The sequence below is a fragment of the Oncorhynchus tshawytscha genome, linkage group LG31, assembly GCF_018296145.1.
Source record: "Oncorhynchus tshawytscha isolate Ot180627B linkage group LG31, Otsh_v2.0, whole genome shotgun sequence".
Lineage (NCBI taxonomy): Eukaryota > Metazoa > Chordata > Actinopteri > Salmoniformes > Salmonidae > Oncorhynchus > Oncorhynchus tshawytscha.
The window spans coordinates 6,736,420-6,763,354 of NC_056459.1; the positions used below are offsets into that span (position 1 = coordinate 6,736,420).

The 26,935-nt window shown below is 44.2% G+C and overlaps 1 protein-coding gene across 1 annotated transcript; it reads right to left on the reverse strand.

Annotated features, from left to right (window-relative positions):
* Positions 1–748: 748 nt before the first annotated feature.
* On the reverse strand, positions 749–26,427 carry LOC112229871 (E3 ubiquitin-protein ligase RNF19B-like). The gene is made up of 11 exons (XM_042310090.1): positions 26,127–26,427; positions 25,272–25,396; positions 14,574–15,422; positions 14,103–14,533; positions 6,483–6,682; positions 5,962–6,106; positions 4,930–5,092; positions 3,839–4,094; positions 3,497–3,686; positions 3,096–3,230; positions 749–2,743 (listed from the first exon to the last, which is right to left on the reverse strand). Exons 3-11 carry the CDS (start codon positions 14,784–14,786, stop codon positions 2,314–2,316), a joined length of 2,163 nt encoding a protein of 720 aa, XP_042166024.1. The 5' UTR covers positions 14,787–15,422; positions 25,272–25,396; positions 26,127–26,427; the 3' UTR covers positions 749–2,313.
* Between the last annotated feature and the right edge of the window lie 508 nt (positions 26,428–26,935).

The window sequence follows — 26,935 nt, forward strand, 5'->3', positions numbered from 1 at the left end:
TTATGACGCCAACTGCAGTCAGGTCAAGACCCTGGTGAGGACGATGAGCACTCAGATGAGCTTCCCGACAAATTCTTCAGTTGTGCATACCCATAGCTGTCCAGGTGGCTGGTATCAGACCATCCCCCAGGTGAAGAAGCCTAATGTGGAGGTCCTGGGCTGGCGTGGTTACACATGTTCTGCGGTTGTGAGGCCGGTTGGACGTACTGCCAAATTCTCTAAAGCGACGTTGGATGCGGCTTATGGTAGAGAAATTAATATTCAATTCTCGGCCAATTACTTTGGTAGACATTCCTGCAGTCAACATGCCAATTGCACGCTCCCTCAAAACTTGAGACATCTGTGGCATTGTGTTGTGTGACAAAACTGCACATTTTAGAGTGTCCTTTTATTGTCCCCAGCACAAGGTGCACCTGTGTAATGATCATGCTGCTTAATCATCTTCTTGATATGCCACACCTGTCAGGTAGATGGACTATTTTTGCACAAGAGAAATGCTCACTAACAGGGATGTAAACGTTTCTGGGATATTTTATTTCAGCTCATGAAACATGGGACCAACACTTCACATGTTGCATTTATAATTTTGTTCAGTGGAGTTAACTACTCCCCAACACAGACTATGACCATCTATGTATGTTATGCAAAGCTATTTTCTCTCTCTCTCTATGTGTTTATGTGTGTGTGTGTGTTCCAATACCCTAAATCCAATATTTCACACACAATAGAACATATAATAACAACACAATATTGTTGCAACAGAAAAAACGTGTTTATTTTCCAAATCAAAGTCCACAACCTCTCTCACAGTCCTGTGTGTTTGGTCCCATAAAGGGGCTTCCAAAACAGTGCCATGAGATACTACACATTTATATACAACACTTTCATATTGCTACTCATATATTTATAACTCTTTTACCCACATGTACTGTATATGTGTCCTTAAGGGTAAATCCTCCTGTCATATTTAGGACGTTTCTGTTTCAATCCGTGGTACATTCATGTGGTTTCTCATAGGCAAGAAATAAGCGAATAAGCTGAATAACATCAACCGACCATACCAAGCACTGCTCAATACTATGATCCGACCGCATAAAGCTGATTTGAAATGAAACAATGTTCCCATATAGAGATTTCATGATGTCTATAGTAAATGGGGATATCTTAAACAACTGAAACACGTGGTCGGTAAAACAGCAGAAACAAGCTCTAGTAAATTATTCTAGAAGAAATAAAAATGGGTTATTATTCTAGAAGAAATAAAAAAGGTTTCTGATAATCAACATTTGGCTATAATTTTACAAGTATGTATGGAAGAAAACTTGATGACAACAAATAGCAACAACAACAAAAAATGAATATTTACATAAAGTGCACAAGTGCTCATTCATACATTCACTCGATAGTGGGACAAACAAATACAATCACAAGAAGTCCATCCATTCCTTCTACTATGGTTTTCTACTGAAAAATGTATATTAGGTCTTTGTCTTTATAGTCTTCGTGTAGAACGCACACGCATAACTAGAGTGGGTCAGGCAGCCAGCATGTCAGAAAGCCAGTGTGTTCGTCAGTGAGCATCATCACTGTCTGTAAGGCAGGCAGTCAGTCATTAAGTACTTGTCTATCTTCCACGACATTGACTCTTGTGTAACCCCTACATTGTTCTTCTCTGTGCAGGTGAGATTCAAGTGCAGATCGCCTCTAAAAGTCATGTCTCTGAACAAACTACTGTAAACTCATACTACACTTGAAAGGCCTACACAGCCATAGAAAATTCTTGTTCACGGAGACTCATGCACACAACAAATAAAACTACTTCTAGATCATTCAATATCATTCAGTTCTAACAAAAAAAAGGAGGAAATCAAGCCAACAGTCCAGTACAAATGCCACACTCAAACGTCCCTAAAAACGTCCTCTTCCATAGTACAAACCCCATCCCCCACAATCCTTCACTCGTTACTGTGCCTGGTGACCTTTTACCTTGTTTCCTCTTTTTTTATTTTTTTGCAGTATTTCTTGTGGAAAATGTGTACCTCTTGTTTAGCTTTTTTTTCTTTTCTCAAGTAGCCAAGGCATTTTTGCACCAAGAAGTAAACAGAGAATACTCAGAGGTAGAACCCTGCCAATTCTCTGCAAGGAGATCGAGATGTTGAGAGAGGGACAGACAGACACATGTAGACGGGTGTTGTTTGCAGGTAAGACATTTTGTTAACAAAAAAGCAGCAAAAGAATTACCCAAAAGTGAGAAAAAAAAACATTTTGGGTGGGGTTTGTGGAATCTCTGAGAGCTCTCCATCAGTTGGACTCTTAAACATAGAGGATGACATTATCCGGGGGACAGTGCAGTCTGTCGGAGGTGTGAAGGGGTCTGCAGGTGGCCTGGGGTTGAGGGGGCCAGCAGCTCTTGGGATGAGGCGAGTCACAGTCGTCTGACGTCAGCTCGTCGATGTCGTCCGATTGGGTGTCGGACATCTCCAGGTCGCTACGGATGCTCTCGGGCTGGGCCAGAGTGACATCGCGAAGCCCCTCCCTGAGCGATGCCCCTGGCGACAGGCCTAGTGCTGAGCCAAACAGACCCCCGCCCCTTCTGGAGCTGCAGTCCTGAGGCTCCTCCCCGCCTGAGCCGGGGCATGCTGCCATAGCAGCAGGGGGCGTGTTTAGGTCTTCCTCACTGGTCAGGCAGAGGTGGCTGGGTTTGGTCTCAATGTCCACCTGGATTTCCAGGTTAATACAATCCCTAGGAGAACAAAGACATTTAGATTTACTAGTCAGGATATCATCTGCTGTATCCAGTGTCACCTTGCCTAACATTATAAGTTTAACTCAAAATTGATTTGAAAACATCTGTCGGGAACTAAATCAATGGCTAAAAGAAATATTTTTGAACCACTAAGTGCTGCCTGCATACCACACAGACTAAAGACAAGTCAGACGCAAGAGAGATTCGAGGAAATTGAGCTGTTGCATCAGAGACAACAACAACATGAGTCCGACAGAAACAGAATGAGACTAGATATCAAATCAAGGAGGAGGAGTAGATTTTTTCAAAATCGTGTGTGTGTAAGAGAGAGGGATATTGTGACACTCACCTGTCAGGGAGTGTGTAGGAGGAGATAATGGAGCCGGCCATGCCCCGGGTGCTGGCACAGTCACTACCCGCTCCCAGACTACCTGTCTCTCTCTGGGCACTGTCCTTCCCCAGCTCCCCTCCCTGGAGCTCCAACCTGGAACAACACAAAACATGGTTATTATTACATGGTTATACCAACAACAGTTATTACAGCGTTCATCATACGCCACATTACATTTACTCAGCAAAAACATTCACAGCAGCGGTTATGATTCTTAAACGGACAACAAAAACTGTACTTAGTTCGTTTAAGACTTACTTGGCGCCTATTTATACTGTGTCTCTGCTTACAATGCACAACATTCCCCTCCCTAAGAAGTACAGAACAGGTTCTCTTCCCTGCTGGGCTCCCCTCCATACCTGTTGTATTTGCCAGTCCTGGCTCCAAGGGCGCCCCCGGCCAGAGTGTTGAAGTGGGGGTTGTCTCCCAGGACCCCGGGGGCCACAGAGAGGCCCTCACTGGGGGAGGTGGTGCTAAGGCCGCTGGCTGCCCTCTCCAGGCTGCTCTCAACCAGGCTGGGAGACTTGAGGGCCCGCCACGCATCAGCCACTGGGGGACAATTATTTAAGATTTTTTATTTCATGACTGATGATGATATATATTTCCTGTCTAGAGACATACATGTAGGTTCGTGTCGTTGTTGTATTTTACAGTATTAGCTCTATTAAGGCAAAAAGGATAGCTCTTTAAGTCTTGCTCACCTGTGATTGGGCCGTCGTCCTCGTCAAAGTCTATCCGCATGCCACGCCCCTTTCCTCGGCTGACGCCACAGCCTCCTCCGCGGCACAGAGAGATGGGCACGACTCCATAGACGTACGCCAACATGATGGGCACGCCAATACCCACACTGACAGCCGCGATCACAGGAGCTGTGATGATTGACAGGGCCACTCCTCCCGTGATGGCCAGGTTCCTCCTGTGGCAATTGGTCTTCTTCCCGGCATAATGGGCGTGAATCTATCACAAAATAAAAAAAGATAGATAGTAGTGAAGGTGAACAGCAATAGAAGGCTATTGCAGCTGAAAGGTCTGTATTGGGGTTTCGGTTTGATTAATATTATAAAGCACTTGGGAGAAGTAGGTCATAGGTTGTGTGAGGGGATTTCTTTCTTTGTTCACATACTTATATTCGTATATTAGTACCACCATCAGAGCTACTTTACCTAGACCTATTACAGCTTTACGTCTCCGGTTGTGATTGGGTGAGGCAGTTGGCTGAGTACAACTGGTAATAGTCTGAAAGGTATTTTCTACAGCTGGGAAGGCTTAGGGGCCTGGAACAATACAGGGTGTGTGGGTGGGCTATTTTACAGCATTCAAATGGGCTTAAGTTCAAGCTCGCAGTTATACTGTATTGCTACCAGGACGCGGTAAAGAGATAGCCTTTAAAATAGGTCATTCTACAATTCTATCGAGACTAAATGGTTTCAAAATGATGTCGTTTCCAAAGAACAGTTGTAGCGTCATACCGAAACTAAAGAGGAGCTTATGGTTTGGAACCATATCTATTTTCAGGAATTGTATTTCTCGATTGCTGAAATACACGCAGGAAACGAAAGTGCCACCACGAAGGTGAACATCATATTGAAACTAACTCTTTCTAAGTCCACCACTGCCACATTTCATTTCTACAATGAATAGCTTTTCTGTTAAATATCATGAAAAGTAAAATATTTTCATTATGTCTCAGTGAGCCACTCCAAATAAGATCCTCTGCTAAATGACTGAGTGTGGGCCAAATGAAGGGGGATTTTCAGTGAGGGGTTGCCCATCTGCCAGTGTTTTTGCCTACCTTGCGCCCCACATAGACGGGGATGCCAATAACCATGGCAGGCACAGCGATACCAGCGATGAGGGTGATGCCCACCGGGGCTCCGATCAGAGTGCCCAGCTGCCACAGGATCTTCTTCTTACGAGTCCACGGCTTCTTTCCCCAGAACGTACACCCTGATGGACTGAGAGAAAGAAGATAGAGAGGGATTGATGAAGGGATATGGAGGGAGAGAAAGGGGAGAGAGAGAACGTAAGAAAACGGGGAAAGAATGGAATGTGTAGAAAATAGAGAGAGTGCGAAGGGGGGTTGTGAATTGAGAAAAATAAAGAAGAATGTGTAATGGGTGGAAACCAGATATAAAAAGAAAGGGGGAGAAATATGGCGAAGAGCAAAAGGGAGGTAAGACAGAAGACTGATTAGTTCTGGGCCCATGTTCAGGAAAAACAATCACCACAGCAACAGAGAAGTGGTGGTGATGGAAGGTTGTGTCATTATGAATTCAGAGCCCTCTGCTAAATTGTCACACAGGATTGAGAAGCGCATCACTGCCTGTTATCCACTTTTACAGTATTGCTCATACGATCTAAGACGTGTTAGACGGAATCTGTGGAAATGTTTTGTCATTTTAATGTAGGAATATACTCGGCGTCTTCTTATCCAAACAATATAGCCTTTCATTCAGTTATGTTTTGGGTCAGTATTTGTTTTTTTAATCTTAATTCATTTCATAAAATGTGTAGGTATTTCTTATTTAAAATCAATTCTGAAGGCATTTTTTTAAAGCACCAGTCTAACCCGAGTAATGACAATCATGCTTCAAAATTGGGTGCATGTCATCGTGTAGGCTGAGCGGAGTTCCCACATCCGGTTTTCAGCGGAAAAGGACGCCAGGTTGAATTATCTGTATCCCTGAAAACCGGATGCATCCGGTTGTTGGCAACTCTGCTAAGGGTGGGTAGACCTATACGTATTTTTGGCACATGAAAAGTCATCTACTAGGCCCTTCCATAAATCTGTGTTGACGTGAACTGCCGTAGTCTTGAGAGTTACCTGAGGTAGTGCAGGTCGGAGATCTCCTTCATGCAGAGCCAGCAGAACTCACAGCCGCACACGGCACAGGTCATGTGGTTACAGCTGCCGTCGTTCATCTTGATTATGTAGGCGCCACATCGTGGGCAGGGCTTGATGTCGTCAGCTAGAGACAAGAGAAAGCGAGTGGGTAGGTTGATTAGTGGGAGTAGGATTCAAGACAATGTTGATCTGAGGTCAGTTTTATGGCTTGCCGTTTGGATATGGGGAGGGTAAGCTGATTCTAGATCTGTAAGGTACTTCTACTTTTACCAGAGACAGAGGAGGATAGGTTTGGAGACATTGTGTGCCGATATAGTTATTTTTGACTGCCAACAGCTAGAGTAAGAGACGGGGTGATAAGGGTTCATTCATACCGACTTACTGTTCTTCTGTCCCCCGAGACATTTGGAACATGAAAGGAGGTCTGAAAATTGCTTTATGAGAAGAGTGAGACTAATATACAGACATAATAACAACAGCATGAAGAGTAATCAAAGTACCGTGCCCGTGCTCCTGCGTGTAGCTGGGTGAGTGGTTGCTGTGCATGTGCAAGGAGAGTGCCCTCTGCTGGCGGGCCGAGTCACAGGTCTGGTTGGGGTGCCACGCCTGCTTGCAGTGGTAACAGAACTCAGCCAAGCAGCCCTCTCTACAACACACCAGCCGGGGGCAGCTGGCACAGCCCGAAGCGATCACGGCGAACCTGTCAGCGGTAGAAAGAGGAAGACATTTGATTTTCAGAAAACCTATCAGACGGTTAAGGTTCAAATGAAATACACTGCAGCCGGACAAATGTTCACAATTAAACTGAGCAGTGGAGAGAAAGAGTTAGAAAAAAGAATACGAGAGGAAGGAGAAATAGGCAAAAAATGATTTCAGGCTGTCTGGAGTAGCCTCAATGAAGGGCACGAGGGGAGAAAGACCAAGAGCTAATCTTCATAGCATATTATCATAATTGCAGAGTTACATGACACCACACACACATTTCTCAATAAAGTAAATAGGCTTTCACATCACCATAAGAGGAGAGGCAGGGTTCTTATCTTATCTCGGATGTAACAAGATCATCAAGTACTGTATGTAAAGATGAAATGGTATTTGATCTCATATAACACTATTTGTAAGTGACAGTGCTCAAAGACTGAGACTGAGCAAAACTGAATTGAATTAGAAAGTGAATATCTTTCTCATCAGAAAACAATGCTAAAAATGACATACGACCCCTCACACAATTATTGCTTTGAATGTACAGTTGAAGTCAGAAGTAATTAAGTAATTAAAACTCATTTTTCAACCACTCCACTTAACAAACTATGATTGTGAGAATAGTTCCACTATATGGGACTTCAGACGAGTAATGACCTCAGCATTTCTAATAAATAGAGGTCGCTTATGGGAATATACAGTTGAAGTGGGAAGTTTACGTACACTTAGGTTGGAGTCATTCAAACTCGTTTTTCAACCACCCCACAAATTTCTTGTTAACAAACTATAGTTTTGGCAAGTCGGTTAGGACATCTACTTTGTGCATGACAAGCAATTTTTCCAACAATTGTTTACAGACAGATTATTTCACTTATAATTCACTGTATCACATTTCCAGTGGGTCAGAAGTTTACATACACTAAGTTGACTGGGCCTTTAAACAGCTTGGAAAATTCCAGAAAAGTATGTCATGGCTTTAGAAGCTTCTGATAGGCTAATTGACATCATTTGAGTCAGTTGGAGGTGTAATTGTGGATGTATTTCAAGGCCTACCTTCAAACTCAGTGCCTCTTTGCTTGACATCATGGTTAAATCAAACGAAATCAGCCAAGACCCCAGAAAAAAAATGGTAAACCTCCACACGTCTGGTTCATCCTCGGGAGCAATTTCCAAACACCTGAAGGTACCACGTTCATCTGTACAAACAATAGTACGCGAGTATAAACACCATGGGACCACGCAGCCGTCACACCGCTCAGGAAGGAGACGCGTTCTGTCTCCTAGAGATGAACGTACTTTGGTGCGAAAAGTGCAAATCAATCCCAGAACAACAGCAAAGGACCTTGTGAAGATGCTGGAGGAAACAGGTACAAAAGTATTTATATCCACAGTAAAACGAGTCCTATATCGACATAACCTGAAAGGCCACTCAGCAAGGAAGAAGCCACTGCTCCAAAACCGCCATAAAAAAGCCTGACTATGGTTTGCAAATGCACATGGGGACAAATATCGTACTTTTTGGAGAAAGGTCCTCTGGTCTGATGAAACAAAAATAGAACTGTTTGGCCAAAATGACCATCGTTATGTTTGGAGGAAAAAGGGGGAGGCTTGCAAGCCGAAGAACACCATCCCAACCGTGAAGCACGGGGGTGGCAGCATCATGATGTGGGGGTGCTTTGCTGCAGGAGGGACTGGTGCACTTCACAAAATAGATGGAGTCATGAGGTAGTACAATTATGTGGATATATTGAAGCACCATCTCAAGACATCAGTCAGGAAGTTGAAGCTTGGTCGCAAATGGGTCTTCCAAATGGACAATGACCACAAGCGTAAATTGTGGCAAAATGGCTTAAGGACAATAAAGTCTAGGCATTGGAGTGGCCATCACAAAGCCATGACCTCAATCTTATAGACAATTTGTGGGCAGAACTGAAAAATGTGTGTGTGAGCAAGGAGGCCTACAAACCTGACTCAGTTACACCAGCTATGTCAGGAGGAATGGGCAAAAATTCACCCAACTTATTGTGGGAAGCTTGTGGAAGGCTGCCCGAATCGTTTGAACCAAGTTCAACAATTTAAAGGCAATGTTACTAAATACTAATTGAGTGTATGTAAACTTCTGACCCATTGGGAATGTGATGAAAGAAATAAAAGCTGAAATAAATCATTCTCTCTACTATTATTCTGACATTTCACATTCTTAAAATAAAGTGGTGATCCTAACTGACCTAAGACACCGCTCTCCTCAAGGCCTCCAGTGTTCCGCTACACAGGCCAACCAGATGTCAAATACCAAAACTGTTGAAATCCTATTCTGTCTCTTTAAAAACCTCAAACTAGGGGAAATGTTAACACCACTATGGTTTTTTCCCCTTTAACACAGTTCTTAGCAGCACCTTAAATCCAGTTTGTGCTGGTTTCTCTCCCAATTACTTTGTTTGTTCAAACTGGCAACATGTCTTCAAGCCTGAGCTCAGTGGCTTGTTGCAACAGAGCAGAGACACAAGTTGCCACGGCAGCCTTTTCCCTGTAGGAACATTCCATGTCAACGCTGCATTTTGCTACACCCGCGATAACATCTGCTAAATATGTGTATGTGACCAATAAAATGTGATTTGATTGGTCGGTTCTTCTGCGTTGGAGCACGACCATGACTGACATCACGGCTTTGAGCGGTGAGAATCTGAGGAGTCCAATATTGACAAGCTGCAGGTTTGGAGCAAATGCACTCTGACAGCCACGTCTAAGAATGGCGCAAGCTGTCAATGCTTTTAAATGGTGATACAATGCTTTGTTTTCAACTAGGCTATCATTACAGTACAAATGTAATACACTGTCTGTGACTCTGTACACACATACACTCAGTCCTGTGAGTGTGTAATTGTTTTATTTATTTCACCTTTATTTAACGAGGTAGGCCAGTTGAGAACAAGTTATCATTTACAACTGCGACCTGGCCAAGATAAAGAAAAGCAGTGCGACAAAAACTACAAGAGTTACACATGGGATAAACAAACGTATAGTCAATAACACAGTAGGAAAAATCTTTATACAGTGTGTGTGTAACAGTATAACTTTTGTCCGTCCCCTCACCCCGACCTCGAACCAGGGACCCTCTGCACACATCAACAACAGTCACCCACAAAGCATCGTTACCCATTGCGCCACAAAAGCCGCGGCCCTTGCAGAGCAAGGGGAACCACTACTTCAAGGCCTCAGAGCGAGTGACGTCACCAATTGAAACGCTATTAGCGTGCACCACTGCTAACTAGCTAGCCATTTCACATCGGTTACATGTGTTACATGTGCAAATGAAGAAAGATTCGGGAGGTAAGGCAATAAATAGAACATAGTGGCGAAATAATGACAATGTAGCGTTAACATTGGAGTGATAGATGTGCAGATGATGATGTGCAAGTAGAGATACTGGTGTGCAAAAGAGCAAAACAATAACAATATGTGGATGCTTGCTCCTACCTATCTCTCTGATTTGGTCCCGCCGTACATACCTACACGTACGCTACGGTCACAAGACGCAGGCCTCTTAATTGTCCCTAGAATTTCTAAGCAAACAGCTGGAGGCAGGGCTTTCTCCTATAGAGCTCCATTTTTATGGAATGGTCTGCCTACCCATGTAAGAGACGCAAACTCGGTCTCAACCTTTAAGTCTTTACTGAAGACTCATCTCTTCAGTGGGTCGTATGATTGAGTGTAGTCTGGCCCAGGAATGGGAAGGTGAACGGAAAGGCTCTCGAGCAACGAACTGCCCTTGCTGTCTCTGCCTGGCCAGTTCCCCTCTTTCCACTGGGATTCTCTGCCTCTAACCCTATTACAGGGGCTGAGTCACTGGCTTGCTGGGGCTCTTTCATACCGTCCCTAGGAGGGGTGCGCCACTTGAGTGGGTTGAGTCACTGATGTGATCTTCCTGTCTGGGTTGGCGCCCCCCCTTGGGTTGTGCTGTGGCGGAGATCTTTGTGGGCTATACTCGGCCTTGTCTCAGGATGGTAAGTTGGTGGTTGAAGATATCCCTCTAGTGGTGTGGGGGCTGTGCTTTGGCAAAGTGGGTGGGGTTATATCCTTCCTGTTTGGCCCTGTCCGGGGGTGTCCTCGGATGGGGCCACAGTGTCTCCTGACCCCTCCTGTCTCAGCCTCCAGCATTTATGCTGCAGTAGTCTATGTGTCGGGGGGCTAGGGTCAGTTTGTTAAGTGGAGTACTTCTCCTGTCCTATTCGGTGTCCTGTGTGAATTTAAGTGTGCTCTCTCTAATTCTCTCTTTCTCTCTTTCTTTCTCTCTCGGAGGACCTGAGCCCTAGGACCATGCCTCAGGACTACCTGACATGATGACTCCTTGCTGTCCCCAGTCCACCTGGCCGTGCTGCTGCTCCAGTTTCAACTGTTCTGCCTTATTATTATTGGACCATGCTGGTCATTTATGAACATTTGAACATCTTGGCCATGTTCTGTTATAATCTCCACCCGGCACAGCCAGAAGAGGACTGGCCACCCCACATAGCCTGGTTCCTCTCTAGGTTTCTTCCTAGGTTTTTACCTTTCTAGGGAGTTTTTCCTAGCCACCGTGCTTCTACACCTGCATTGCTTGCTGTTTGGGGTTTTAGGCTGGGTTTCTGTACAGCACTTTGAGATATCAGTTGATGTACGAAGGGCTATATAAATACATTTGATTTGATTTGATGAGGTAGTTGGATGGGCTATTTACAGATGGGCTATTTACAGATGGGCTGTGTACAGATGCAGTGATCGGTAAGTTGCTCTGACAGCTGATGCTTAAAGTTAGTGAGTGAGATATAGGTCTCCAGCTTCAGTGATTTTTGCAATTTGTTCCAGTCATTGGCAGCAGAGAACTGGAAGGAAAGGCGGCCAAAGGAGGTGTTGGCTTTGGGGATGACCAGTGAAATATACCTGCTGGACTGTGTGCTACGGGTGGGTGTTGCTACGGTGACCAGTGAGCTGAGATAAGGCAGGGCTTTACCAAGCAAAGACTTATAGATGACCTGGAGCCAGTGAGTATGGCGACGAATATGTAGTGAGGGCCAGGCAACGAGAGCATACAGGTCGCAGTGGTGGGTAGTAATGATCACTTTAAATAAATCCCAACCTCTCCGTTACCCCTGGCAACACTGGATACCTCTGTGCCGCATCACTAGTCACCATAGCAACTGACAGCCTGCAGAGCGACCATAGGCCTATCGCTGCTCTGATTGGTTGTCTCCCCCAGTCAATCAGTGAGGACTGATTGCGGAATGGGGAGGGAACTGACCAATGAGACTAAAGGACAATGAAGCTCAAGAGTTAAAATCTTCACAAGAATAATAGATTGAGATGGTGTGTGTGTGTGTGTGTGTGTGTGTTTCTGTGTGTGTGTGTATATATATATATAGGTAGCGGTCCTGTTGCTGGGTTGTTGCCCTGCCCTCCTACGGCCTCCTCCACGTCTCCTGATGTACTGGCCTGTCTCCTGGTAGCGCCTCCATGCTCTGGACACTACGCTGACAGACACAGCAAACCTTCTTGCCACAGCTCGCATTGATGTGCCATCCTGGATGAGCTGCACTACCTGAGCCACTTGTGTGGGTTGTAGACTCCGTCTCATGCTACCACTAGAGTGAAAGCACCGCCAGCATTCAAAAGTGACCAAAACATCAGCCAGGAAGCATAGGAACTGAGAAGTGGTCTGTGGTCACCACCTGCAGAACCACTCCTTTATTGGGGGTGTCTTGCTAATTGCCTATAATTTCCACCTGTTGTCTATTCCATTTGCACAACAGCATGTGAAATTTATTGTCAATCAGTGTTGCTTCCTAAGTGGACAGTTTGATTTCACAGAAGTGTGATTGACTTGGAGTTACATTGTGTTGTTTAAGTGTTCCCTTTATTTTTTTGAGCAGTGTATATATATATATATATATATATATATATATATATATATATATATATATATATATATATATATGTGTCAGGGTTGGGCTCAATCCAGAATGGAATTGAGAATGCCTCGTAAATTCCAATAACTTTATTACATTTGAATTGAAGTAGTAAACAGGATACAGAACTCCAATTCGAAAGGAAATATAATTAAATGCCTAATCTATTCTACAGTGCCTTCAGAAAGTATTCATACCCTTGACTTATTCCACATTTTGTTGTATTACAGCCTGAATGGGAGTCAATTCCCGAAATTCTAAATTGAGGCAAACCCTGGTGTGTGCGAGTGTTGGTGTGTGTGTGATCATTCAAGTGAGTTAAGTAGTCTGGGGTTTGTGACTAAGATAAACATGTTTTTTTTTTTAAAGAGAGAAAGAAAGTGAAAGACAAATAAAGAAAGAGCGATTTAGACAGAGGTCCCCGAGACTCCACAGCCAGGGACAATCCAGGCCACTTTACTATGACCAAGGCCACATATTCACATAATGTAGTACCATTATGACATACACAATGTCAAGTGTATGGAATCTGTACTCTTCAAGTAGGTCAATGATGACACGCACGCACACGCACGCACGCACGCACGCACGCACGCACGCACGCACGCACGCACGCACGCACGCACGCACACACACACACACACACACACACACACACACACACACACACACAGATTGCCCCTTTGAAAAGCTTCACTCCCGTTAGCCCAAACCACACTAGATCTTTCCATGGTAGGGCTGTAGAGAGGGAATAGTTGTGTAGTGAGTCATTCCGGTCTTTTTAGAATGTAGGTCATCTATAGTCCAGCCCACTGTCTTGGTCCTTCTCCTCTGTCTGACAGGATTCACATTACCAAACTGGCATGTTTCCTTTGAATATAACCAGCACAGATAATCTGTGCTTTCCCTCCTACATACACATGCATACATGTGTCACCTACACACAAACACAGACATACATACACACACACATAAACACTTGCGTGTCGCACACACACACACAAAATAGGCTCCTACCAGTTTATCAGAAATTTCCCCATATCACATTACACGATCAGCCACTGAGCACTGTCCTTCCCCTAGTAACCACATAATAGTCTGCAACATTCTAACCTACTTAGAGAATTCTAGGCTATAAATCTTTCCTCTCACTTTTGTCACCTCTAAAGCTTGTTATAACACTGGAGGTCATTCCAGTTCACGACTAACATCCTCAGACTTTGGATAACTGACAGAACACTGCTTTGAAAGCATGAATCTGCAAACAAACAAATAAAAGTTATAGTTAACGGTTAAGGTAACGGTTAAGTTCAGGGGTTATAATCACATTTGTGGTCAGAAAGCCCTTTAAGGTACTTCTGCCCCTTCTACCATGGCTAGACAGTGATGGCTCTATAGAGTTAGGGTTAAGGTTCAGGTTCACACTCAGGTTACGATTAAGATTAAGGCCAGGCAACAACGGAAATTAACTCTTACCCGCAGTCGGGCGCGGGACACCAGCGGCAGTCTGGGTCGGAGGCCAGGCAGCGTCGCAGCAGGAACTCCTCATACTTCCCCAGCAGACCTACGTCGTCCAAAATGTCCGCCACCTGATGAGGCGCCAGGCGCTCCGAGCACTCGGGGCAGCTGAGGTGGACGCGGCTCTCAGTGATCTCGATGCGCAGGTACTGGCGCAGGCAGCACAGGCAGGAGCGGTGGCTGCAGCCCAGCAGCTCAGGGAGCTGTTCGGGGGGCTGGGGCACCAGGCACAGGGGGCACTCCAGGAAGTCCGCTGGAGGAGAGGCGCTGGTGGAGCTGGAGGACTGGGGCGGACCCAGGGAGAGCCGACTGGAAGAGAGGGGCTCTGCTGGGGGGATGTGGGGGAGGTGGCTGGGTCCTGGGGGCGTCCGTGGTGGTGGTGGTGGGGGCTGGGTTAGGTGTGGGAGTAGAAGGGACTACGGGGTGGACAAGGGGGGTGAGTTGCTGTTGTTGATGGTTTTGGTTGTGGAGCTGGGATAAATGTGTGGTCGCCCCTGCATTGGCGCTCCGGGAACCCCGTTTGCTGTGGAAAAGGCTGTGGAAGGAGATGCGTCCTTGGCGTTTTCCTGGTGCCCGGCATTTGGGGTTGGGAATGCCGCTCACCGAGGAGTGGGGGGATTCCGAGTCCCTTTCCGATCCCATTTTCCCAGAAAGTGACACACGGAAGCTTCTTTCCTTTTCCGCTCTTATTATAGTCTTATATTACTGTGATGAAGCTTTCGTCACACACACACACACACACACACGAGGGTACTTGTCCTTGGGTGAAACCAGAATGGAATGTCACTGATACCAAGTTGGAAACCCCTTTTCCCCTTCCTCTGACAAGAAACAATGGAACACACAAATGGAACTATAAACGAGAAGACAAAAGTGAAAGAAACAAAGTCCCCTTCCTCCCACTGGCGTTCACACCACTCACACTCAGTTGCTCCAAATCAAGAATGTGAGAAAAGTAACAGGTGTGCTTTCATCGAAACAAACATGGGGGTCCAAACTGACAGTAAACTGTTACTGTAAACCACAAAGAGGAGAATGACTACAACAAGAAACGTCAATGTCCCTTCTCAGTAAATGTTTCTCAATTCAAACGAGGAGGAAAAAAAACATGATAGGAACGTTCTAGAATTTAAAGAACAACGTCTTAGAGGTTATTCAAATGTTCTTAAATCCTTCTTGGTGGTTGCTCCAGTCAGATTTTCTTCTCTAGTCCTTTATTCTCTCTTGTTCTTCTCCTCTTCCCTTCTGTGTGTCTCTCTTACACTCTCAATTAACCGTCTGTGAGGAGGAAGAAGATAACAGGAAGTTAGCAGTGCAAAGAGCCCAGGGAGCATGCTCAGTATGACACACCTCTCCCTCCTTGCTCGTTCTCTATCTCGCTTTTTCGACTTCACAATGAACTCTTGGTGCAGATAGCCAGGAAGAAGAAATTAAATACAGTGCATTCGGAAAGTATTCAGACCCCTTGACTTTTTACACATTTTGTTACGTTATAGCCTTATTCTAAAATTGATTAAATTACTCCCCCCCCTCATTAATCAACACACAATACCCCATAATGACAAAGGAAAAAAAAGGTTTTTAGACATTTTCGCAAATGTATTTAAAATAAAAAACAGAAATACCTCATTTACATAAGTATTCAGACCCTTTGCTATGAGATTGAGCTCAGGTGCAACCTGTTTCAATTGGTCATCCAAGAGGTGTTTCTACAACTTGATTGGAGTCACCCTGTGATAAACTCAATTGATTGGACATGATTTGGAAAGGCACAATGAGAGACACTTCCCAAATACAGGTGTGCCAAGCTTGTAGCATCATTCCCAAGAAGACTCAAGGCTGTAATCGCTGCCAAACGTGCTTCAACAAAGTACTGAGTAAAGAGCCTGAATACTTATGTAAATGTGATATTGCCTTTTTTTATGGGGTATTGTGTGTAGATTGATGAGGGGGAAAAAACGATTTAATCGATTTTAGAATAAGGCTGTAACGTAACAAAATGTGGAAAAAGTCAAGGGGTCTGAATACTTTCCGAATGCACTGTACACTATGCACACACACAGCTAGCATAATCACTGATAAAAACTTGCTCATTGACTCACACTTACTCATAAGATACAGCCCTTTGGAAAGCGGAATACTATTTTTGTGAACTTACTAATGATAATGACAATGTATCTTGAAGGGGAAGCAAACATATTCATCAGTCCAATTACCTTTTATATTATTTAACCTCTATCATTCCTTCTCATTCTTTCTCTTATATCTGCTCTTCTCTTTTGTCTCGCTCTGTCAATATGAAACCCTCTCTCTCTCACACACACACACACACACACAGTCTCGAGCCGCTCTCCACTTCACACTGGGCTGCTACTGCGGTTGCCATGCCAATGCTCACTATGAGCCGAGCAAACAGCGACCCACTCAGTGACTCTGGCACTTACGTGCACAAACACACACGCACGCACAAACACACACACACACACACCACATGTACTCTTGTAATTTATAGATAATGTAGACATTGGTAATTACAGTACTGCTTAATGTATGTGTGTATTTATATAGTGTTATAGGTGAGTGTGTGTTTGTATGCAGATAATGTTATGCTAAGCTAAGGGGAAAGGATGAGAGAATGACAGTTATGAGGGTTGATATTCAGAACCTGTGCCACTGTCTAAGGTAGCACACCCACCTTCTAAGCATACACACTGAGTCATAACAGAGTCCTGGCCTGATTCTCTCCTCCTACAGTATACCTGGCCTCTGGACTACAGGTCCATAGTGTACTGGTTGATCCTCTCTCTAGACTACAAGGCAAATATGATTCTGATTCAAGCAGTAGCCTCTGATTGCAGGAGGCTGAGACAGACACAGAGAGAGGATCAACCAGTATGTGTACTGACTCATAAAACATTAGACCTCAGCCCTTGTTGACAGAAGGGTATATGGGAAAGGGGTAACATAGATACTGTATATAGCTAGCCATGATTGATTGAAATACTATCGGTACATGTAACCACGCCAGCCCAGAAACATCCCGTTTCTTCACCTGTGGGATCGTCTGAGACCAGCCACCCGGACAGCTGATGAAACTGTGGGTTTAGTACAACCGAAGAATTTCTGCACAAACTGTCAGAAACCGTCTCAGGGAAGGTCATCAGCGGGCAAACGCTCACCTTCGATGACCACTGGCACGCTGGAGAAGTGTGCTCTTCACGGATAATTCCTGGTTTCAACAGATGGCACACAGCGTGTATGGCGTCATGTGGGCGAGCGGTTTGTTGATGTCAACAGAGTGCCCCATGGTGGCAGTGGGGTTATGGGATGGGCAGGCATAAGCTACAGACAACGAACATAATTGCATTTTATAAATGGCCATTTGAAAGCACAGCGCCATTCATCCGCCGCCATCACCTCACGTTTCAGCATTATAATGCACAATCCCATATCTGTACACAATTCCTGGAAGTTGAAAATGTCCCAGATCTTCCATGGCCTGCATACTCAGCAGACATGTTACCCATTGAGCATGTTTTGGATGCTCTGGGTCTACGTGCACAACAGCGTGTTCCAGTTCCCGCCCATATCCAGCAACTTCGCACAGCCATTGAAGAGTGGAACATTCCACAGGCCACAATCAACAGCCTGATCAACTCTATGTGAAGGCGATGTGTCATGCTGCATGAGGTGATACACCCCAGATATTGACTGGTTTTCTGATCCACTCCCCTACCTTTTTATAAGGTATCTGTGACCAACAGATGCGTATCTGTATTCCCTGTCATGTGAAATCTATAGATTAGGGCCTAATGAATTTATTTCAATTGACTGATTTCCATATGAACTGCAACGCAGTAAAATCTTTGAAATTGTTGCATGTTGAGTTTATAGTTTTGTTCAGTGCAGTATCTAAAGTTTTGTGTGATATAGAGAGAGAGGGGTGTGAGTGAGGAGGCATGGCAGATGGGCATAAACAGGCTGAAGACTCAGTGGTCTGGATTCTGTGATCAGCACACTCTTTGTCCCTCACTTTTCCTCCCACCCGACTGCTGCTCACTGGCTCACACACACACACACGCACACACACACACACACACACACACACACACACACACACACACACACACACACACACACACACACACACACACACACACACACACACACACACACACACACACACACACACACACACACACAATCTCTCACTGTGATGAACAATTACACGAATGAAATTGTTTTCTTTTGCCTCTGAGCAGCTCTCTAGCTTGTCTTCTGCATTAAAAACCTCTCAGACATGTCAAATATTGTTATCCTTGCTGCTGCACTGTGAGTCAACTGTATGCATAGCCTCTCATCCTCTTAACAGAGACATTGCTCTTTTTGGACATTATGTGGGGCCAGTTTGTTCTTTCAGTTTGTTTGGCCTAGTCTAAGCATTTCTGTCTGCGGAAGACACTGAAACTGTACAATCTGAGCACTTTAGGATCCGACATCCTTCCCAGGGGTCCTATGAACCTACATCTACACACATTCACACACACAAAATTACTATAAATCATTTAGGCGTAATATACACTACCATTCAAAAAGTTTGGGGTCACTTAGAAAGGTCCTTGTTTTTGAAAGAAAAGCAATTTTTTGATCCATTAAAATAACATCAAATTGATCAGAAATACAGTGTAGACATTGTTAATGTTGTAAATGACTATTACAGCCGGAAACTGCATTTTTTTTAAATGGAATATCTACATAGACGTACAGACGCCCATTATCAGCAACCATCACTACTGTGTTCCAGTGACGAGTTGTGTTAGCTTATCCAAGTTTATCATTTCAAAAGGCTAATTGATCATTTCAAAACCCATTTGCCATTATGTTAGCACAGCTGAAAACTGTAGTGCTGATTAAAGAAGCAATAAAACTGTCCTTCTTTAGACTAGTTGAGTATCTGGAGCATCAGCATTTGTGGGTTCGATTACATGCTCAAAATGTCCAGAAACAAAGAATTTCTTCTGAAACTCGTCAGTCTATTCGTGTTCTGAGAAAGGAAGGCTATTCCATGGAGAAATTGTCAAGAAACTGAAGATCTCGTACAACGCTGTGTACGACTCCCTTCACAGAACAGCGCAAACTGGCACTAACCAGAATAGAAAGAGGAGTGGGAGGCCCTGGTGCACAATTGAGCAAGAGGACATGTACATTAGAGCGTCTAGTTTGAGAAACAGACACCTCACAAGTCCTCAACTGGCAGCTTCATTAAATAGTACACGCAAAACATGAGTCTCAACGTCAACAGACGAGTTTGAGAAGAAAGGTCTTTGTTTCTTGCCATTTTGAGTCTGTAATCAAACCCATAAATGCTGATGCTCCAGATACTCAACTAGTCTAAAGAAGGACAGTTTTATTACTTCTTTAATCAGGACAACAGTTTTCAGCTGTGCCAACATAATGCAAAATGGTTTTCTAATGATCAATTAGCCTTTTAAAATGATAAACTTGGATTAGCTAACACAACGTGCCATTGGAACACAGGAGTGATGGTTGCTGATAATGGACCTCTATACACCTATGTAGATATTCCATAAAAAAATCTTCAGTTTCCAGCTACAATAGTAATTTCTAGCATTAACAATGTCTACACTGTATTTCTGGTCAATTTGATGTTATTATAATGAACAAAAAAAATGCTTTTCTTTCAAAAACAAGGACATTTCTAAGTGACCCCAAACTTTTGAACGGTAGTGGAGCTGTGCTACCGAAATACCTGATAGTTGTTACACAAGCCGCTGAGTCACTTAGAGCTGAAATGCTGCTGAGTCACTTAGAGCTGAAATGCTGCTGAATCACTTAGAGCTGAAATGCTGCTGAGTCACTTAGAGCTGAAATGCTGCTGAGTCACTTAGAGCTGAAATGCTGCTGAGTCACTTAGAGCCGAAAGCCGCTGAGTCACTTAGAGCTGAAATGCTGCTGAGTCACTTAGAGCTGAAAGCCGCTGAGTCACTTAGAGCTGAAATGCTGCTGAGTCACGTAGAGCTGAAATCCGCTGAGTCACTTAGAGGTGAAATGCTGCTGCAGCAGAGCTATGTTGGGGATATACTTAAAAAGCCTCTGCTAATACATTATGCAAAATGAAGACAATAAAAGCATGGGTTTCTTTATTCCCAGGGACATCCAACCAAAGTAAAAGGGAAGACTGGGAAATTTCCTATTATACTGTTGTGCTATATTTCAAGTGTTTCCCTTTGGCTACTTTGATTATGCTTTATAAAAATAAAGAGAAATAAAGAAATGACTCACAAAATTGTTTTATTCATATTAATTCAGGGATATGGTTGATATTCAGTGATACAGCAACACAATCAATGGGTGCATTGTATCGTACTGACACAGTAGTACTGTACTCCAGTAGGCCTAAAAGTCAATGAAGCTCACCACCACACAAACCATCCGATTCACATCGGTGTGTTGTTTGTGTACAAAGACTGACAGAGTGTTTGGCAAGCTAATTAGCTGGTTTGTAGTGATACTTCCTAAACCCTCTGTAAGCCCTGAGCTGTAACTGAGGACTGAGGCCTGTGTCTCTGGATAGAGCAAGTGGTCTCTGTGAACTCAGATTTACTGGTTTAATGTTCTAGGTTCATTAGAGCAGAAGGGCGTAATAAAAAAAAATGGTGACAGGGTGAGACAGTGAGATGCCCCTCTGGCTAGAGAGACAGATGCAACTCAGTCTGTCCTTCTGACTTAATCTACTGGCAGGAGCTAATACAGAGGGAGGTAACAGAGTGAACTGCCCCTCCGGCTACGACACAGTTATACACCCCTCTTTCAACCTCTCCTCTCCTCTCTCTCCCTCTTGTTCCTTCTCGTTCTTTCTAGCTCTCCCTCTCGTTCCTCTCGCTCTGTGACAAGGGCATCGTCATGTCTCAGTAGCTCGCTAGAAGGGCTGGGCAGGCCAACGCCGCTGCCGCATCCAAACACCAGGCCAGTTGAGTCATGTCACGATGTGATGATATTACATGCTGACTGGGTTAAAAAAGGAAACATTTCCTTCTGTTCAGCTAAAAGCTCCATTATCTAGTTACCGATTGATTCATAGAGTTTGGAGGCCATTTGGTGGCCTTGTGGAGCCCTCCCACACTTTCAGTAATGGTAGATGTGGGAGTTTGAAGAGGAGTTGTGTGCCAGAGACAGTCGTGGGCCATTCTGTGGAAGCACCTAGAGAAACCCCACTATGTGATTCCTCTGCAGAACTGAAGCTGGCAGCGATGAGCTTGTCTGCCGTGGACAGTCAATCAAGCATTCAAACAAAATGAAGCAAAAGCAATACCCTGGAATACCCCCATGCCAAGCACTCGAACGCACATGGCACGCACCCACATACTTATACACCCAGTCGTACACACATTACAGACACGTCGTCAAACACAAACACACATGCGCGCATACACACACACACTTAAGTCTTACATGTATGGGGCGGCAGGTAGCCTCGTGGTTAGAGCGTTGGGCCAGTAACCGAAAGGTTGCTAGATTGAATACCTGAGCTGACAAGGTATAATAGTTAGAGGAGCCTTCAGGAGGCAAACTGAACGTTTCATGTGAAGCCTGGAGAAGTCACAGTGGCTGAGCACAGGCCCAGGCCCCAGCTCCACAGCCACAGCCATCCACAAACACAGATCAGGGTCTACCAACTGACCAGTGGGCATGAAAGTCAGGGAGAGGACAGGTAATTCGAGGGAGGAAGTGAATGAAGGAGAAGGCGGAGAGACGTGTCAGTCAGGACAGTGCATGTGAGTGGGGACAGAGATGTCACATAGGCCTATTATGGTCAACTGATAGGCTGACTTCCAGGGGACTGTAACCTGAAGCTTGTGGGCCTTAACAAACTATGATTGTGAGAATAGTTCCACTATATTGGACTTCAGACTAGTAATGACCTCAGCATTTCTAATAAATAGAGGTCGCTTATGGGAATATACAGTTGAAGTGGGAAGTTTACGTTCACTTAGGTTGGAGTCATTCAAACTCGTTTTTCAACCACCCCACAAATTTCTTGTTAACAAACTATAGTTTTGGCAAGTCGGTGAGGACATCTACTTTGTGCATGACACAAGTCATTTTTTCCAACAATTATTTGCAGACAGATTATTTCACTTATAATTCACTGTGTCACATTTCCAGTGGGTCAGGAGTTTACAAACACTAAGTTGACTGTGCCTTTAAACAGCTTGGAAAATTCCAGAAAATGATGGCATGGCTTTAGAAGCTTCTGATAGGCTAATTGTCATCCTTTGAGTCAATTGGAGGTGTACCTGTGGATATATTTCAAGGCCTATCTTCAAACTCAGTGCCTCTTTGCTTGACATCATGGTTAAATCAAAAGAAATCAGCCAAGACCTCAGAAAAAATGTTTGTAGACCTCAACAAGTCTGGTTCATCCTTGGGAGCAATTTCCAAACACCTGAAGGTACCACGTTCATCTGTACAAACAATAGTATGCAAGTATAAACACCATGGGACCACGCAGCCGTCATTCCGCTCAGGAAGGAGACGCGTTCTGTCTCCTAGAGATGAACATACTTTGATGCAAAAAGTGCAAATAAATCCCTGAACAACAGCAAAAGACCTTGTGAAGATGCTGGAGGAAATAGGTACAAAAGTATCTACATCCACAATAAAACGAGGCCTATATCGACATAACCTGAAAGGCCGCTCAGCAAGGAAGAAGCCACTGCTCCAAAACTGCCATAAAAAAGCCAGACTACGGTTTGCAACTGCACATGGGGACAAATATCGTACTTTTTGGAGAAATTTCCTCTGGTCTGAAGAAACAAAAATAGAACTGTTTGGCCATAATGACCAAACATAATTTGGAGGAAAAGGGGGAGGCTTGCAAGCCGAAGAACACCATCCCAACCATGAAGCACAGGGGTGGCGGCATCATGTTGTGGTGTGGATTGCTGCAGGAGGGACTGGTGCACTTCACAAAATAGATGGCATCATGAGGTAGGACAATTATGTGGATATATTGAAGCAACATCTCAAGACAAGCTTGGTCGCAAATGGGTCTTCCAAATGGACAATGACCCCAAGCATACTTCCAAAGTTGAGGCAAAATGGCTTAAGGACAACAAAGTAAAGGTATTGGAGTGGCCATCACAAAGCCATGACCTCAATCCTATAGAACATTTGTGGGCAGAACTGAAAAAGCGTGTGCAAGCAAGGAGGCCTACAAACCTGACTGAGTTACACCAGCTCAGTCAGGAGGAATGGGCCAAAATTCACCCAACTTATTGTGGGAAGCTTGTGGAAAGCTACACGAAACGTTTGACCCATGTCAAACAATTTAAAGGCAATGCTACCAAATACTAATTGGGTGTATGTAAACTTCTGACCCAATGGGAATGTGATGAAAGAAATAAAAGCTGAAATAAATCATTTATCTCTACTATTATTCTGACATTTCACATTCTTAAAATAAAGTGGTGATCCTAATTGACCTACGACAGGGAATTTTTACTAGGATTAAATGTCAGGAATTATGAAAAACTGAGTTGAAATGTATTTGGCTAAGGTGTATGCAAATGTCCGACTTCAACTGTAGTTGTGGGGAAGTGAGTATTGCTTTTCTATTAGTTGTTGAGGACAGATGGTAACTAGAGCAAGCAGCTGGATATCATGCTTTCAGCGTTGCATGTCGTCACCTCTTTTCTAGCTCAACGGAATGATACACTACATGGCCAAAGGTATGTGGCTGTCAAAAGTGCAGGGCTGTCAAGTTCTTCCACACCGATCTTGACAAACCCTTTCTGTATGGACCTTGCTTTGTGCACGGGGGCATTGTCATGCTGAAACAGGAAAGGGCCATCCCCAAACTGTTGCCACAAAGTTGGAAGCACAGAATCGTCTAGAATGTCATTGTATGATGTAGCATTAATATTTCCCTTTACTGGAACAAAGGGGCCTAGCCCGAACCATGAAAAACAGCCCCAGATCATTATTCCTACTCCACCAAACGGTACAGTTGGCACTATGCAGTTGGGCAGGTAGCGTTCTCCTGGCATTCGCCAAAAATCCAGATTTGTCCGTCGGATTGCCAGATGTTGAAGCGTGATTCGTCAATCCAGAGAATGCATTTCCTCTGCTCCAAAGTCCAATGGTGGCGAGCTTAACACCACTCCAGCCGACGCTTGGCATTGAGCATGGTGATCTTAGGCTTGTGTGAGGTTGTCCGGCCATGGAAACCCATTTCATGAAGCTCCTGACGAACAGTTATTGTGCTGACGTTGCTTCAAGAGGCAGTTTGGAACTCGGTAGTGAGTGTTGCAACCGACAGACATTTTTACGCACTACGTGCTTCAGCACTCGGCGGTCTCGTTCTGTGAGCTTGTGTGGTCTACCTCTTCGCAGTTGAGACGTTTTTGCTCCTAGATGTTTCCACTTCACAATAACAGCACGAACTGTTGACCGAGGCGGCTCAAGCAGGGCTGAAATTCTACAAACTGACTTGTTGGAAAGGTGGCATCCTATGATGGTGCCACCTTAAAAGTGACTGAGCTCTTCAGTAGGCCATTCCACTGCCAATGTTTGTCTATGGAGATTGCATGGCTGTGTGCTCCATTTGATACACCTGTCAGCAATGGGTGTGGCTGAAATAGCCAAATCCACTTATTTGAAGGAGTGTCAACATATTTCTGTATATATAATGTATTAATATCCTGTCCTCAATAATGCTTTTGGGACAAACAGTGGAGTGGTGGTACCAGGAATGAATGAGTGAAAGAGTGAGGGGGTGAGAGAGGACAAAATTGAGAATGAGAGGGCATATGACACAACTGGCACTTTGAAATAGAGATGTCAAAAAATGTTCAGAGGAGCTAAGCAGTAGTTCACCTGACACTACTGTACAAACATGCATGTAGACTGAACAAAAATATAAATGCAACAATTTCAACGATTTTTGTGAGTTGGTGATCATATAAGGAAATCAGTCAATTGAAATAAATTCATTAGGCTCTAATCTATGGATTGCACATGGCTTGGCATAGTCCCACCCAATGGGGAGCCAAGCCCAGCCAATCAGAATGAGTTTTTCCCCACAAAGGTTTTTTTTTTACATACAGAAATACTGGGTTGCTGGTCTCGGACAATCCCGCAGGTGTAGAAGCCGTATGTGGAGGTCCTGGGCTGGCGTGGTTACACGTAGTCTGCGGTTGTGAGGACGGTTGGACGTATTGCCAAATTCTCTAAAACAACATTGGAGGTGGCATATGTTAGAGAAATGATCATTCAATTCTCTGGCAACAGCTCTGGTGGACAGTCCTGCAGTCAGCATGTCAATTGCACACTCTCTCAAAACCTGAGACATCTCTGCCAATTGTGTTGTGTGAGAAAACTGCACATTTTAGAGTGGCCTGTTATTGTCCCCAGCACAAGGTGCACCTGTGTAATGATCATGCTTTTTAATAAGCTTCTTGAAATGCCACACCGGTCAGTGGATGGATTATCTTGGCAAAGGAGAAATGCTCACTAACACAGCTGTAAACAAATTTGGGCACAACATTTTAGAGAAATACGCTTTTTGTGCACATGGAATATTTCTGTGATCTTAAATTTCATCTCATGAAACATAGGGCCAACACTTTACATGTAGCGTTTATATTTTTGTTCAGTGGACATAAACAAACCTTAGTATGTATAGTACACTATCACCAGCCATGACTCAGTGTAATTTTTTATTACTCAAGAATGAGCAGTCAGAACATGCACAACAATATGGATATACAATTGGCTGTTCATAAAAACTGACCACGTAACGGACAGTAACACTTCCGTTAGAGTTAAAATGTGTTACTTCCCATAATGTAGCCTACCAGGTAAGCAACAGAGCGACATGACATTCTAAGCCACAAAAATCGGAATATCTTGAACATGTTGCAATTCGTATCAAGGCCCAATAAGGCAGACTAGTTTTACCTGAAGGGTTGGTACGAGACCGTTTTCTGGGATCCGCTGTGAATGTTCATTCGTCAATGGCGATGGGCTGTGATGGCTTGCTTTGGGAGTGTTGAAATATTCGTTGTCTAGGCTATTTCATTTCAGCCTCCTATACGGGGCCTGACACACTGTTCCTAAAATATCAAATGGAGTATGTATAGATTATGAAATGCAGCTCGCGCCCTGTCCCGTTTTAGGAGAGCAACAGAAGAATCTCCGCAGCCTCCTTTGCCTTCTCATGGAGGAAAGCCCCAGTCCGTGACGCCACAAACCGAGAACAAGGAAACCCCACCCGTCTGTGGTGTTGTCACCATCGAACGCTCAAAATGAATGTACAGTGCTTGGAAATAAACAAGGGAAAAGTCAATATTTGGGGTTTTGTGTTAATGACATCGCCTGGAACTTGCTGACCATTATTTGTGTCGAGTTCCCAGAAATTTGAAATCAAAACAAGACATTTCTTAGCGCAGTCGATTAGATATGGGAAATGTAGCCTACTGAATTTTCTCCAACTTTCCAGATATGATTGAGTGCTAGCGCAATGTACTTGGATGCAGTTCCTCAAATGACATCTTTCAGTGTCAATAATACTTTGAGATTTCCCTGACCAGGTAACCTGATGGGGGAAAACTTCTAGCCCTAGTACACCTTTTGACTAACATTCATACTTGGCAATCACTATGCAGGCCAATGCAAACTGTATTATGTTCCATAAAGACAGCCACCCAGCCATGTACAATATGCAATATAAACCATGATAGAGGTAATTGCAGTTTTGTTATATTAGT